General features: G+C 33.3%; 1 protein-coding gene across 1 annotated transcript in view; it reads right to left on the reverse strand.

The window, feature by feature from the left end:
• The window catches only part of LOC133649529 (complement factor H-like), a 28407-nt gene that overhangs the window by 1565 nt on the left and 9342 nt on the right, over positions 1–17500 (reverse strand). Inside the window, exons 6-7 of the mRNA XM_062046118.1 lie at positions 379–540; positions 125–286 (exon numbers count right to left, since the gene is read on the reverse strand). Coding sequence (XP_061902102.1) covers positions 125–286; positions 379–540 — 324 coding nt within the window. The remainder of the gene's footprint in view (positions 1–124; positions 287–378; positions 541–17500) is intronic.

Consider the following 17500-nt stretch of genomic DNA (forward strand, 5'->3'; position numbering starts at 1 on the left):
ACTGGTTTGCAAAACATATCTTTAACCCAAATAGGTGAAACTAGATAATCTCCCACGGCACACCAGACTGTATCTCACGGCACCTAGTGTGGTTGAAAAACACTGACTTAGGGTATGTACTTACACTTGGTGACACTAACGCTCCCCTGTGTGCACAGAATCCGGCTGGTGTAGTATCTCCACACACACGGAACCTCCCTGCTCTCTCGGTCTTTGAGGATTATTGTCCCAGATTCTTGAATGTTGTAGTTTGCGTACTGGTCCAGGTCCACTTCACAAAAGGCTTCTGCAGAAAACCAAGAATGGATCACAACGATCAATCATTTTGGTCAGTGTTTTCCCCCCCCGTACAGGTGTTTTATTTGAAGTGACTCTTGCCTTTGCAAGTGGGTACTTTTGACCAAGTGCCGTCGTCGTAGCACACCACAATCTCAGGACCCACCCGCTTGTAGAAAGAGTTGCAGGCGTACTTGAGGGACATGTCCCGCTTTCTCACCACGTCACCGTTGGAAAGGCGCGGGTACGCTCCGCAGTTGTCCACTCAAAGCCAGAAAAGAGTTTGTTTCACATGAATATTGGACAACACACACGGGGGGTCCTCACTTTTTACACCCAAAAATAAAGCAATCGGGGGCCATTTTGATATTTTTCCATTTGCAAAAGCAATACAAAATATAGATTTGTTTGAACCTTTAGAGCTCCCTCAAGTTCGGTCTGGGGACCCGGAAGGATCTCAGTCATAAAAATGTTAAAAACAAGTCGTGTGTACATTTTTAAAAAAATATTTATTGTTGAAATCCGTAAATCAACTTCAGGTCGATCTGTCCAGGTGTTTAAAAAAAAGCATTTTTTGTCAAAAACAAAAGTTTTTTTCATGGCAAAAACAAAAATATGGAATATTTCCCCCCCCCCAAAATTCTAAGAGGAATATTTGAAGTAATGGAAGCTTAGAGGTGACAGAGCTTTCGCTGCTGCTGCTCCCAAGCTCTGGAACGACCTACCTCTTAGTGTTAGACAAGCCTCCTCTCTTCCTGTTTTTAAATCTCTCTTAAAAACATACTTTTATTCCATGGCTTTTAACACTGACTGATATCCATCCTGCAATGGCGCCCCATAATACACCTGCTGTGAACCTGTTTTTATGTTTTTATATTTTATTTATTATTTATTTTTTATCGTGTTCTGTTTGTGTTGTGTTGTGTTTGCTCGGTTCTCGTATTATCTTTTAACCTGCCCATTGTACAGCACATTGTACTACCCCTGTGGTACATTTTAAATGTGCTTTATAAATAAAGTTGATTTGATTTGATTGAATAAGTCAATAATTATCAATAATTATGAACTCGTATTATAGTAGTAATAATTATGTTTGGGCAGTAACAGTTGAAAAAAAATGTTTGGGTCTCTAAAAGTCCTAACTCATAAAGTGTTAAAAATAAGACTTAAGTCTCTAGAGCCACTTCACACCTATTGATTATCCATCCTTTAAAAGTTTTTATTTATTTTTTGTCTGTTTTGTTTTATGCTTTTTTTGTCAAAATAAACGTTTTTTATAGCAAACACACAAAATATGCAATATTTTCCTCCCAAGAATATTTCAAAGCTGAAAATTTGTTGTGAAGTCATTGGAGCCGTAAATAAGTCAATAATTATCAATAATAATGAACTAGTATTATAGAAGTAATAATTATTTTTTGAGCAATAACAGTTGAAAAAATAAAATGTTTGGGGCTCCGAAAGGCTCAACTCATAAAAGTGTTAAAAATAAGACTTAAGTCAAGAGTCACTTCACACCTCTCCATTATCCATGGATTAAAATGTTCTATTTATTTTTTTGTTTTTGTTTTGATGCTCTTTTTGTCAAAGAAAACGTTTTAATGGCAAAAACACAAAATATGCAATATTTCCCCCCCAAAAATTCCAAGTGGAATATTTGAAGTAATTGAAGCCTTAAATAAGTCAATAATTATCAATAATTATCAACTAGTATTATAGTAGTAATAATTATTTTTTGAGCAATAACAGTTGAAAAAAATTAAATGTTTGGGTCTTTAAAAAGGCCAACTCATAAAAGTGTTAAAAATAAGACTTAAGTCTCTAGAGTCACTTCACACCTATCCATTATCGATAGATTAGAAGCTTTTTTTTGTTTTTGTTTTATGCTCTTTTTGTCATAGAAAACATTTTCATGGCAAAAACACAAAATATGCAATATTTTCCCGCAAAAATTCTAAGTAGAATATTTGAAGTAATTGAAGCCTTAAATAGGTCAATAATTATCAATAATAATCAACTAGTATTATAGTAGTAATAATTATTTTTTAAGCAATAACAGTTGAAAAAATTTTTTTTGGGGGGGTCTTTAAAAAGGCCAACTCATAAAAGTGTTAAAAATAAGACTTAAGTCTCTAGAGCCACTTCACACCTATTGATTATCCATCCTTTAAAAGTTTTTATTTATTTTTTGTCTGTTTTGTTTTATGCTTTTTTTGTCAAAGTAAACGTTTTTTTATAGCAAACACACAAAATATGCAATATTTTCCTCCCAAAAATATTTCAAAGCTGAAAATTTGTTGTGAAGTCATTGGAGCCGTAAATAAGTCAATAATTAGCAATAATAATGAACTAGTATTATAGAAGTAATAATTATTTTTTGAGCAATAACAGTTGAAAAAATAAAATGTTTGGGGCTCCGAAAGGCTCAACTCATAAAAGTGTTAAAAATAAGACTTAAGTCAAGAGTCACTTCACACCTCTCCATTATCCATGGATTAAAATGTTATATTTATTTTTTTGTTTTTGTTTTGATGCTCTTTTTGTCAAAGAAAACGTTTTAATGGCAAAAACACATAATATGCAATATTTCCCCCCCAAAAATTCCAAGTGGAATATTTGAAGTAATTGAAGCCTTAAATAGGTCAATAATTATCAATAATAATCAACTAGTATTATAGTAGTAATAATTATTTTTTAAGCAATAACAGTTGAAAAAAATTAAATTTTTGGGTCTTTAAAAAGGCCAACTCATAAAAGTGTTAAAAATAAGACTTAAGTCTCTAGAGTCACTTCACACCTATCCATTATCGATAGATTAGAAGCTTTTTTTTGTTTTTGTTTTATGCTCTTTTTGTCATAGAAAACATTTTCATGGCAAAAACACAAAATATGCAATATTTTCTCGCAAAAATTCTAAGTAGAATATTTGAAGTAATTGAAGCCTTAAATAGGTCAATAATTATCAATAATAATCAACTAGTATTATAGTAGTAATAATTATTTTTTAAGCAATAACAGTTGAATTTTTTTTTTTTTGGGGGGTCTTTAAAAAGGCCAACTCATAAAAGTGTTAAAAATAAGACTTAAGTCTCTAGAGCCACTTCACACCTATTGATTATCCATCCTTTAAAAGTTTTTATTTATTTTTTGTCTGTTTTGTTTTATGCTTTTTTTGTCAAAGTAAACGTTTTTTATAGCAAACACACAAAATATGCAATATTTTCCTCCCAAAAATATTTCAAAGCTGAAAATTTGTTGTGAAGTCATTGGAGCCGTAAATAAGTCAATAATTATCAATAATAATGAACTAGTATTATAGAAGTAATAATTATTTTTTGAGCAATAACAGTTGAAAAAATAAAATGTTTGGGGCTCCGAAAGGCTCAACTCATAAAAGTGTTAAAAATAAGACTTAAGTCAAGAGTCACTTCACACCTCTCCATTATCCATGGATTAAAATGTTCTATTTATTTTTTTGTTTTTGTTTTGATGCTCTTTTTGTCAAAGAAAACGTTTTAATGGCAAAAACACAAAATATGCAATATTTCCCCCCCAAAAATTCCAAGTGGAATATTTGAAGTAATTGAAGCCTTAAATAAGTCAATAATTATCAATAATTATCAACTAGTATTATAGTAGTAATAATTATTTTTTGAGCAATAACAGTTGAAAAAAATTAAATGTTTGGGTCTTTAAAAAGGCCAACTCATAAAAGTGTTAAAAATAAGACTTAAGTCTCTAGAGTCACTTCACACCTATCCATTATCGATAGATTAGAAGCTTTTTTTTGTTTTTGTTTTATGCTCTTTTTGTCATAGAAAACATTTTCATGGCAAAAACACAAAATATGCAATATTTTCCCGCAAAAATTCTAAGTAGAATATTTGAAGTAATTGAAGCCTTAAATAGGTCAATAATTATCAATAATAATCAACTAGTATTATAGTAGTAATAATTATTTTTTAAGCAATAACAGTTGAAAAAATTTTTTTTGGGGGGGTCTTTAAAAAGGCCAACTCATAAAAGTGTTAAAAATAAGACTTAAGTCTCTAGAGCCACTTCACACCTATTGATTATCCATCCTTTAAAAGTTTTTATTTATTTTTTGTCTGTTTTGTTTTATGCTTTTTTTGTCAAAGTAAACGTTTTTTTATAGCAAACACACAAAATATGCAATATTTTCCTCCCAAAAATATTTCAAAGCTGAAAATTTGTTGTGAAGTCATTGGAGCCGTAAATAAGTCAATAATTAGCAATAATAATGAACTAGTATTATAGAAGTAATAATTATTTTTTGAGCAATAACAGTTGAAAAAATAAAATGTTTGGGGCTCCGAAAGGCTCAACTCATAAAAGTGTTAAAAATAAGACTTAAGTCAAGAGTCACTTCACACCTCTCCATTATCCATGGATTAAAATGTTATATTTATTTTTTTGTTTTTGTTTTGATGCTCTTTTTGTCAAAGAAAACGTTTTAATGGCAAAAACACATAATATGCAATATTTCCCCCCCAAAAATTCCAAGTGGAATATTTGAAGTAATTGAAGCCTTAAATAGGTCAATAATTATCAATAATAATCAACTAGTATTATAGTAGTAATAATTATTTTTTAAGCAATAACAGTTGAAAAAAATTAAATTTTTGGGTCTTTAAAAAGGCCAACTCATAAAAGTGTTAAAAATAAGACTTAAGTCTCTAGAGTCACTTCACACCTATCCATTATCGATAGATTAGAAGCTTTTTTTTGTTTTTGTTTTATGCTCTTTTTGTCATAGAAAACATTTTCATGGCAAAAACACAAAATATGCAATATTTTCTCGCAAAAATTCTAAGTAGAATATTTGAAGTAATTGAAGCCTTAAATAGGTCAATAATTATCAATAATAATCAACTAGTATTATAGTAGTAATAATTATTTTTTAAGCAATAACAGTTGAATTTTTTTTTTTTTGGGGGGTCTTTAAAAAGGCCAACTCATAAAAGTGTTAAAAATAAGACTTAAGTCTCTAGAGCCACTTCACACCTATTGATTATCCATCCTTTAAAAGTTTTTATTTATTTTTTGTCTGTTTTGTTTTATGCTTTTTTTGTCAAAGTAAACGTTTTTTATAGCAAACACACAAAATATGCAATATTTTCCTCCCAAAAATATTTCAAAGCTGAAAATTTGTTGTGAAGTCATTGGAGCCGTAAATAAGTCAATAATTATCAATAATAATGAACTAGTATTATAGAAGTAATAATTATTTTTTGAGCAATAACAGTTGAAAAAATAAAATGTTTGGGGCTCCGAAAGGCTCAACTCATAAAAGTGTTAAAAATAAGACTTAAGTCAAGAGTCACTTCACACCTCTCCATTATCCATGGATTAAAATGTTCTATTTATTTTTTTGTTTTTGTTTTGATGCTCTTTTTGTCAAAGAAAACGTTTTAATGGCAAAAACACAAAATATGCAATATTTCCCCCCCAAAAATTCCAAGTGGAATATTTGAAGTAATTGAAGCCTTAAATAAGTCAATAATTATCAATAATTATCAACTAGTATTATAGTAGTAATAATTATTTTTTGAGCAATAACAGTTGAAAAAAATTAAATGTTTGGGTCTTTAAAAAGGCCAACTCATAAAAGTGTTAAAAATAAGACTTAAGTCTCTAGAGTCACTTCACACCTATCCATTATCGATAGATTAGAAGCTTTTTTTTGTTTTTGTTTTATGCTCTTTTTGTCATAGAAAACATTTTCATGGCAAAAACACAAAATATGCAATATTTTCCCGCAAAAATTCTAAGTAGAATATTTGAAGTAATTGAAGCCTTAAATAGGTCAATAATTATCAATAATAATCAACTAGTATTATAGTAGTAATAATTATTTTTTAAGCAATAACAGTTGAAAAAATTTTTTTTGGGGGGGTCTTTAAAAAGGCCAACTCATAAAAGTGTTAAAAATAAGACTTAAGTCTCTAGAGCCACTTCACACCTATTGATTATCCATCCTTTAAAAGTTTTTATTTATTTTTTGTCTGTTTTGTTTTATGCTTTTTTTGTCAAAGTAAACGTTTTTTTATAGCAAACACACAAAATATGCAATATTTTCCTCCCAAAAATATTTCAAAGCTGAAAATTTGTTGTGAAGTCATTGGAGCCGTAAATAAGTCAATAATTAGCAATAATAATGAACTAGTATTATAGAAGTAATAATTATTTTTTGAGCAATAACAGTTGAAAAAATAAAATGTTTGGGGCTCCGAAAGGCTCAACTCATAAAAGTGTTAAAAATAAGACTTAAGTCAAGAGTCACTTCACACCTCTCCATTATCCATGGATTAAAATGTTATATTTATTTTTTTGTTTTTGTTTTGATGCTCTTTTTGTCAAAGAAAACGTTTTAATGGCAAAAACACATAATATGCAATATTTCCCCCCCAAAAATTCCAAGTGGAATATTTGAAGTAATTGAAGCCTTAAATAGGTCAATAATTATCAATAATAATCAACTAGTATTATAGTAGTAATAATTATTTTTTAAGCAATAACAGTTGAAAAAAATTAAATTTTTGGGTCTTTAAAAAGGCCAACTCATAAAAGTGTTAAAAATAAGACTTAAGTCTCTAGAGTCACTTCACACCTATCCATTATCGATAGATTAGAAGCTTTTTTTTGTTTTTGTTTTATGCTCTTTTTGTCATAGAAAACATTTTCATGGCAAAAACACAAAATATGCAATATTTTCTCGCAAAAATTCTAAGTAGAATATTTGAAGTAATTGAAGCCTTAAATAGGTCAATAATTATCAATAATAATCAACTAGTATTATAGTAGTAATAATTATTTTTTAAGCAATAACAGTTGAATTTTTTTTTTTTTGGGGGGTCTTTAAAAAGGCCAACTCATAAAAGTGTTAAAAATAAGACTTAAGTCTCTAGAGCCACTTCACACCTATTGATTATCCATCCTTTAAAAGTTTTTATTTATTTTTTGTCTGTTTTGTTTTATGCTTTTTTTGTCAAAGTAAACGTTTTTTATAGCAAACACACAAAATATGCAATATTTTCCTCCCAAAAATATTTCAAAGCTGAAAATTTGTTGTGAAGTCATTGGAGCCGTAAATAAGTCAATAATTATCAATAATAATGAACTAGTATTATAGAAGTAATAATTATTTTTTGAGCAATAACAGTTGAAAAAATAAAATGTTTGGGGCTCCGAAAGGCTCAACTCATAAAAGTGTTAAAAATAAGACTTAAGTCAAGAGTCACTTCACACCTCTCCATTATCCATGGATTAACATGTTCTATTTATTTTTTTGTTTTTGTTTTGATGCTCTTTTTGTCAAAGAAAACGTTTTAATGGCAAAAACACAAAATATGCAATATTTCCCCCAAAAAAATTCTAAGTGGAATATTTGAAGTAATTGAAGCCTTAAATAAGTCAATAATTATCAATAATTATCAACTAGTATTATAGTAGTAATAATTATTTTTTGAGCAATAACAGTTGAAAAAAATAAAATGTTTGGGTCTTTAAAAAGGCCAACTCATAAAAGTGTTAAAAATAAGACTTAAGTCTCTAGAGTCACTTCACACCTATCCATTATCGATAGATTAGAAGCTTTTTTTTGTTTTTGTTTTATGCTCTTTTTGTCATAGAAAACATTTTCATGGCAAAAACACAAAATATGCAATATTTTCTCGCAAAAATTCTAAGTAGAATATTTGAAGTAATTGAAGCCTTAAATAGGTCAATAATTATCAATAATAATCAACTAGTATTATAGTAGTAATAATTATTTTTTAAGCAATAACAGTTGAAAAAAATTAAATTTTTGGGTGTTTAAAAAGGCCAACTCATAAAAGTGTTAAAAATAAGACTTAAGTCTCTAGAGTCACTTCACACCTATCCATTATCGATAGATTAGAAGCTTTTTTTTGTTTTTGTTTTATGCTCTTTTTGTCATAGAAAACATTTTCATGGCAAAAACACAAAATATGCAATATTTTCTCGCAAAAATTCTAAGTAGAATATTTGAAGTAATTGAAGCCTTGAATAGGTCAATAATTATCAATAATAATCAACTAGTATTATAGTAGTAATACTTATTTTTTAAGCAATAACAGTTGAAAATTTTTTAATTTTTGGGTCTTTAAAAAGGCCAACTCATAAAAGTGTTAAAAATAAGACTTAAGTCTCTAGAGCCACTTCACACCTATTGATTATCCATCCTTTAAAAGTTTTTATTTATTTTTTTTCTGTTTTGTTTTATGCTTTTTTTGTCAAAGTAAACGTTTTTATAGCAAACACACAAAATATGCAATATTTTCCTCCCAAAAATATTTCAAAGCTGAAAATTTGTTGTGAAGTCATTGGAGCCGTAAATAAGTCAATAATTATCAATAATAATGAACTAGTATTATAGAAGTAATAATTATTTTTTGAGCAATAACAGTTGAAAAAATAAAATGTTTGGGGCTCCGAAAGGCTCAACTCATAAAAGTGTTAAAAATAAGACTTAAGTCAAGAGTCACTTCACACCTCTCCATTATCCATGGATTAAAATGTTCTATTTATTTTTTTGTTTTTGTTTTGATGCTCTTTTTGTCAAAGAAAACGTTTTAATGGCAAAAACACAAAATATGCAATATTTCCCCCCCAAAAATTCTAAGTGGAATATTTGAAGTAATTGAAGCCTTAAATAAGTCAATAATTATCAATAATTATCAACTAGTATTATAGTAGTAATAATTATTTTTTAAGCAATAACAGTTGAAAAAAATTAAATTTTTGGGTCTTTAAAAAGGCCAACTCATAAAAGTGTTAAAAATAAGACTTAAGTCTCTAGAGTCACTTCACAACTATCCATTATCGATAGATTAGAAGCTTTTTTTTGTTTTTGTTTTATGCTCTTTTTGTCATAGAAAACATTTTCATGGCAAAAACACAAAATATGCAATATCTTCTCGCAAAAATTCTAAGTAGAATATTTGAAGTAATTGAAGCTTTAAATAGGTCAATAATTATCAATAATAATCAACTAGTATTATAGTAGTAATAATTATTTTTTAAGCAATAACAGTTGAAAAAAATTAAATTTTGGGGTCTTTAAAAAGGCCAACTCATAAGAGTGTTAAAAATAAGACTTAAGTCTCTAGAGTCACTTCACACCTATTGATTATCCATCCTTTAAAAGTTTTTATTTATTTTTTGTCTGTTTTGTTTTATGCTTTTTTTGTCAAAGTAAACGTTTTTTATAGCAAACACACAAAATATGCAATATTTTCCTCCCAAAAATATTTCAAAGCTGAAACTTTGTTGTGAAGTCATTGGAGCCGTAAATAAGTCAATAATTATCAATAATAATGAACTAGTATTATAGAAGTAATAATTATTTTTTGAGCAATAATAGTTGAAAAAATAAAATGTTTGGGGCTCTGAAAGGCTCAACTCATAAAAGTGTTAAAAATAAGACTTAAGTCAAGAGTCACTTCACACCTCTCCATTATCCATGGATTAAAATGTTCTATTTATTTTTTTGTTTTTGTTTTGATGCTCTTTTTGTCAAAGAAAACGTTTTAATGGCAAAAACACAAAATATGCAATATTTCCCCCCCAAAAATTCTAAGTGGAATATTTGAAGTAATTGAAGCCTTAAATAAGTCAATAATTATCAATAATTATCAACTAGTATTATAGTAGTAATAATTATTTTTTGAGCAATAACAGTTGAAAAAAATAAAATGTTTGGGTCTTTAAAAAGGCCAACTCATAAAAGTGTTAAAAATAAGACTTAAGTCTCTAGAGTCACTTCACATCTATCCATTATCGATAGATTAGAAGCTTTTTTTTGTTTTTGTTTTATGCTCTTTTTGTCATAGAAAACATTTTCATGGCAAAAACACAAAATATGCAATATTTTCCCGCAAAAATTCTAAGTAGAATATTTGAAGTAATTGAAGCCTTAAATAGGTCAATAATTATCAATAATAATCAACTAGTATTATAGTAGTAATAATTATTTTTTAAGCAATAACAGTTGAAAAAAAAAAATTTTGGGGGGTCTTTAAAAAGGCCAACTCATAAAAGTGTTAAAAATAAGACTTAAGTATCTAGAGCCACTTCACACCTATTGATTATCCATCCTTTAAAAGTTTTTATTTATTTTTTGTCTGTTTTGTTTTATGCTTTTTTTGTCAAAGCAAACGTTTTTTATAGCAAACACACAAAATATGCAATATTTTCCTCCCAAAAATATTTCAAAGCTGAAAATTTGTTGTGAAGTCATTGGAGCCGTAAATAAGTCAATAATTATCAATAATAATGAACTAGTATTATAGAAGTAATAATTATTTTTTGAGCAATAACAGTTGAAAAAATAAAATGTTTGGGGCTCCGAAAGGCTCAACTCATAAAAGTGTTAAAAATAAGACTTAAGTCAAGAGTCACTTCACACCTCTCCATTATCCATGGATTAAAATGTTCTATTTATTTTTTTGTTTTTGTTTTGATGCTCTTTTTGTCAAAGAAAACGTTTTAATGGCAAAAACACAAAATATGCAATATTTCCCCCAAAAAAATTCTAAGTGGAATATTTGAAGTAATTGAAGCCTTAAATAAGTCAATAATTATCAATAATTATCAACTAGTATTATAGTAGTAATAATTATTTTTTGAGCAATAACAGTTGAAAAAAATAAAATGTTTGGGTCTTTAAAAAGGCCAACTCATAAAAGTGTTAAAAATAAGACTTAAGTCTCTACAGTCACTTCACACCTATCCATTATCGATAGATTAGAAGCTTTTTTTTGTTTTTGTTTTATGCTCTTTTTGTCATAGAAAACATTTTCATGGCAAAAACACAAAATATGCAATATTTTCCCGCAAAAATTCTAAGTAGAATATTTGAAGTAATTGAAGCCTTAAATAGGTCAATAATTATCAATAATAATCAACTAGTATTATAGTAGTAATAATTATTTTTTAAGCAATAACAGTTGAAAAAAATTAAATTTTGGGGTCTTTAAAAAGGCCAACTTATAAAAGTGTTAAAAATAAGACTTAAAGGCCTACTGAAAGCCACTACTAGCGACCACTAGGGATGATGTTTGATAAGGAATTATCGAGTTCGAGCCTATTATCGAATCCTTTTATCGAACCGATTCCTTATCGATTCTCTTATCGAGTCCAGATAGGTTGTTGTATATGAAAAAAAAACACCCAATATTTGGTTTAACAAAAGCTCACTTTTATTGTATAATAAAAAAAATAAAATCTAATAAATAAATAAATATTGACTGTTACCCACCTAAAAAAATAAAATAAAATAAATAAATATTGACTGTTGTTACCCAAAGTATATTAAGTGGGATTTTTCAGAGAAACAAATATATACAGTAACACAAAAACAAGCTGTCTCTGTGATCACTATAGGTGTATAAATAAGCTTTACCATTGGCCTGTGGAGAACTGGGACAACAGAGACTCTTACCAGGAGGACTTTGAGTTGGATAGCAGACGTGCTACCGTGAGAACGCATGAGCTGCGGCTTCCAAACATTTGATCGCTTGCCCGTACGTGCGTGCCGCTATGTGCATGTCACGTACGTAACTTTGGGGAAATATATGTGCTGTATGAACTTTGTAGAGGTGAATGGTACTTTGGGCTGTGGGATTGAGTGTGTTGTGCGGGTGTTTGAGTTGTATTGGTGGGTTATATGGACGGGAGGGGGGAGGTGATTGTTATGTGGCATATTAAATATAAGCCTGGTTGTGTTGTGGCTAATAGAGTATATATATATCTTGTGTTTATTTACTGTTTTAGTCATTCCCAGCTGAATATCAGGTCCCACCCGCCTCTCACAGCATCTTCCCTATCTGAATCGCTTCCACTGCCCTCTAGTCCTTCACTCTCACTTTCCTCATCCACGAATCTTTCATCCTCGCTCAAATTAATGGGGTAATCGTCGCTTTCTCGGTCCGAATCGCTCTCGCTGCTTGTGGCCATGGTTGTAAACAATGTGCAGTGTCATGTCTGCGATTATGTTTTGTTTTAGTCATGTTCGGTTTTGGTTTTGGACTTTTTGTGCACTTTTATTTGTCACCATAGCAACCATTAGTTTCACCTGGTTCACATCGTCATGTCACGCACCTGTTCACGTTTAGAGTCACGCACCTGTTTTCACTGATCATGTCACTATATAAGTTTTTGTGTTTCTGTTGTTCGTGCTAGCGACATCACACTCCTGTCACTCTGTTCACCCTCATGATCCATGCTGCTCTTTTTTATGCCCCTCTTCTCATGTCAAGTAAGTTTTGTTATTGTTCATAGTTTTTTGCCTTTGTGCTATAGTGTTTTATTTTCATAGCCACGTTTTGTACTTCCGCCTTTGTGCGCGCTTTTTGTTAATCCCCTTTTGAGTTAAAATATTAAACATGTCCTCACCTGCACGCCACGTATGGTCCAATTCATTTGCACCACTGGAGAACCAACCACGCCACAGACCGAGTCATGACAGATGTCGCCAGCAAAAAAGTTCTCCAGCAAGTTTGGACGAAGGAACGTGGGAGGTCCTGCGCGCCATGGAAGCCGAGACACTTCGCTATTCCCCCATGGAGCGCAAGGACCTCATGTGGGGTCCGACCGGCAAACTGGTGCCGATCAGCTCCGTTTGGCCCGGGGACGTTGGCGCGTCATCCCTGTCCCGGAAGCGCCGCTCCAGACCAAGAACGTCAGGGAAAGTGAGCGGACAGAACGCGGCGCTCCTGCAAGCTCCTACCCCTCCGGGCGGAAATGGGCCGCAGCCTGCCCGGCTTCCCCAGGATGACATCACAGACCAGGAATTTTTTTTCTGAACTCTTTTTCTTTTGATCACCCGCCCCCAGCAAAAGACTCTAAGTCCTAGATAGAGCACTAAACATGTTTTTAGAAATAAGAGCATGTCAATCACAGTCACCCAGTTTTCATGCCCTGCCCCTCAGGACTCAAGTCACGCCCAAGTCAAAAAACTTTTCTTTTTTTTTCCACCCACAAAAGCCCAGGTGGGGGGGTAGGAAAGACTTTTTGGACAGTTTGGAGGGGAGGATTCTGCCCCCCTCCTGACCTCCCTCCACCCACCCCTAAAGAAGATGCCAGACCGCAGGGAGCGCGTCTGGTATCCGCTCCTTGAGGGGGAGGGGGGGGGGGGGCTGGGGCTGGGAGCTGTGTTGGTGGGGTGGCTCAGCTGTACCCAACCAGGCAGCAACCTCCATCCCGGCCGCCACCACCAGTCTGTCACCATGCCAAGCCACAGCCTCCAGCACGGCCGCCACCACCAGTCCGTCACCATGCCAAGCCACAGCCTCCAGCTAGGCCACCTCTACCTGCACCACGTCAAGTTCCACCACGCCCAGCGGCGCCAGTCGCAGCTCCACGCCAAGCGGCGCCAGTCGCAGCTCCACGCCAAGCGGCGCCAGTCGCAGCTCCACGCCAAGCGCCGCCAGTCGCAGCTCCACGCCAAGCGCTGCCAGTCGCAGCTTCACAACGCCAAGTGCCGCCAGTTGCAGCTTCACGACGCCAAGTGCCGCCAGTCGCAGCTTCACGACGCCAAGTGCCGCCAGTCGCAGCTCCACAACGCCAAGTGCCGCCAGTCGCAGCTCCACGACGCGACCCCTCAAGCCAAGACCAAGATCCCCCAAGTCCAAGCCAAGACCAAGATCCCCCAAGTCCAAGCCAAGACCAAGATCCCCCAAGTCCAAGCCAAGACCAAGATCCCCCAAGTCCAAGCCAAGACCAAGATCCCCCAAGTCCAAGCCAAGACCAAGATCCCCCAAGACCAAGTCCAAGACCAACCAGTGCCAAGACCAAATCCAAGACCAACCATGCCAAGACCAAGTCTAAGACCAACCATGCCAAGTCCAAGACCAAGACCAACCATGCCAAGACCAAGTCCAAGACCAAGTCCAAGACCAACCATGCCAAGACCAAGACCAAGACCAACCATGCCAAGACCAACCATGGCCACGCCAAGCTTCGCCGCCCGATGTGCCACACCAAGCTTCGCCGCCCGACGTTCCACGCCAAGCTTCGCCACCTGCTTCATCTGCAATTTCCACGTCTGCCACGATGACGACGCATCCACCTCGTCGGCCATGGATGTGGCCAGTCCATGGGCGTCTGCCACGCCAGGTACGCCGACCTCCTCGTCGGCCACGGATGTGGCCACTACCTGGTCGGCCGCCACGCCAAGTGCGGCCACCTCCTCGTCGGCCATGGATATGGTCATTCGCGGGTCGCCCACCTCGTCAGGTACAGCTGCGGTCTACGCGTCGCCGCCACCTGATCCTGCCCCGGTGGATTCGGGGACACCTGGCCTGGCGACCCACCGCCATGTCCCCCTCCCGCCCTCCCATGACTCTCGATACTGCCTTCTTTTGTTTGTTTTGGACATCTGGGATCTGTCCGTAAGGGGGGGCTCTGTCATGTCTGTGATTATGTTTTGTTTTAGTCATGTTCGGTTTTGGACTTTTTGTGCACTTTTATTTGTCACCATAGCAACCATTAGTTTCACCTGGTTCACATCGTCATATCACGCACCTGTTCACGTTTAGAGTCACGCACCTGTTTTCACTGATCATGTCACTATATAAGTTTTTCTGTTTCTGTTGTTCGTGCTGGCGACATCACACTCCTGCCACTCTGTTCACCCTCATGATCCATGCTGCTCTTTTTTATGCCCCTCTTCTCATGTCAAGTAAGTTTTGTTACTGTTCATAGTTTTTTGCCTTTGTGCTATAGTGTTTTATTTTCATAGCCACGTTTTGTACTTCCGCCTTTGTGCGCGCTTTTTGTTAATCCCCTTTTGAGTTAAAATATTAAACATGTCCTCACCTGCACGCCACATATGGTCCAATTCATTTGCACCACTGGAGAACCAACCACGCCACAGACCGAGTCATGACAGTGCAGATGTGAGGAGCTCCACAACCTGTGACGTCACGCTACTTCCGGTACAGGCAAGGCTTTTTTTTTATCAGCGACCAAAAGTTGCAAACTTTATCGTCGATGTTCTCTACTAAATCCTTTCAGCAAAAATATGGCAATATCGCAAAATGATCAAGTATGACACATAGAATGGACCTGCTATCCCCGTTTAAATAAGAAAATCTCCTTTAAGTAGGCCTTTAAGTCTCTAGAGCCACTTCACACCTATCCATTATCCATCCATTAAAAGTTTTTATTCATTTTTTTGTTTGTTTTGTTTTATGCTCTTTTTGTCAAAGAAAACGTTTTCATGGCAAAAACACAAAATATGCAATATTTTACCCCCAAAAATTCAAAGTGGAATATTTGAAGTAATTGAAGCCTTAAATAGGTGAATAATTATCAATAATAATTAACTAGTATTACAGTAGTAATACTTATTTTTTGAGCAATAACAGTTGAAAAAAGTCCCAACTCATAAAAGTGTTAAAAATAAGACTTAAGTCTCTAGAGCCACTTCACACCTATTGATTATCCATAGATTAGAAGCTTTTTTTTGGTCTTGTTTAATGCTCTTTTTGTCAAAGTAAATGTTTTTTTATAGCAAAGACACAAAATATGCAATATTTTCCTCCCAAAAATATTTCAAAGCTGAATATTTGATGTGAAGTCATTGGAGCCGTAAATAAGTCAATAACTATCAATAATTATTACCGTAACTAGTATAATAGTAGTAATAATTATTTTTGAGCAATAACAGTGGAAAAAATTTACATTTTGGGGTCTCTAAAAGTCCCAACTCATAAAAGTGTTAAAAATAAGACTTAAGTCTCTAGAGCCACTTCACACCCATCCATTATCTATGGATTAAAAGTTTTTAGTAATTTTTTTGTCTGTTTTTGTTTTATGCTCTTTTTGTCAAAGAAAACGTTTTCATGGCAAAAACACAAAATATGCAATATTTTACCCCCCAAAATTCTAAGTGGAATATTTGAAGTAATCGAAGCCTTAAATAGGTCAATAATTCTCAATAATAATTAACTAGTATTACAGTAGTAATACTTATTTTTTGAGCAATAACAGTTGAAAAAAGTCCCAACTCATAAAAGTGTTAAAAATAAGACTTAAGTCTCTAGAGCCACTTCACACCTATTGATTATCCATAGATTAGAAGCTTTTTTTTTGGTGTTGTTTAATGCTCTTTTTGTCAAAGTAAATGTTTTTTTATAGCAAAGACACAAAATATGCAATATTTTCCTCCCAAAAATATTTCAAAGCTGAATATTTGATGTGAAGTCATTGGAGCCGTAAATAAGTCAATAACTATCAATAATTATTACCGTAACTAGTATAATAGTAGTAATAATTATTTTTGAGCAATAACAGTGGAAAAAATTTACATTTTGGGGTCTCTAAAAGTCCCAATTCATAAAAGTGTTAAAAATAAGACTTAAGTCTCTAGAGCCACTTCACACCCATCCATTATCTATGGATTAAAAGTTTTTAGTAATTTTTTTGTCTGTTTTTGTTTTATGCTCTTTTTGTCAAAGAAAACGTTTTCATGGCAAAAACACAAAATATGCAATATTTTACCCCCAAAAATTCTAAGTGGAATATTTGAAGTAATTGAAGCCTTAAATAGGTCAATAATTATCAATAATAATTAACTAGTATTACAGTAGTAATACTTATTTTTTGAGCAATAACAGTTGAAAAAAGTCCCAACTCATAAAAGTGTTAAAAATAAGACTTAAGTCTCTAGAGCCACTTCACACCTATTGATTATCCATAGATTAGAAGCTTTTTTTTGGTCTTTTTGTCAAAGTAAATGTTTTTTTTATAGCAAAGACACAAAATATGCAATATTTTCCTCCCAAAAATATTTCAAAGCTGAATATTTGATGTGAAGTCATTGGAGCCGTTAATAAGTCAATAACTATCAATAATTATTACCGTAACTAGTATAATAGTAGTAATAATTATTTTTTAGCAATAACAGTGGAAAAAATTTACATTTTGGGGTCTCTAAAAGTCCCAACTCATAAAAGTGTTAAAAATAAGACTTAAGTCTCTAGAGCCACTTCACACCCATCCATTATCTATGGATTAAAAGTTTTTATTAATTTTTTTGTCTGTTTTTGTTTTATGCTCTTTTTGTCAAAGAAAACGTTTTCATGGCCAACAAAATATGCAATATTTCCCCCCCCCAACATGATTTCAAAGCTGAATATTTGATGTGAAGTAATTGGAGCCCCACATAGCCCCCCCC

Source organism: Entelurus aequoreus, linkage group LG05 (genome assembly GCF_033978785.1).
Source record: "Entelurus aequoreus isolate RoL-2023_Sb linkage group LG05, RoL_Eaeq_v1.1, whole genome shotgun sequence".
Taxonomy (NCBI): domain Eukaryota; kingdom Metazoa; phylum Chordata; class Actinopteri; order Syngnathiformes; family Syngnathidae; genus Entelurus; species Entelurus aequoreus.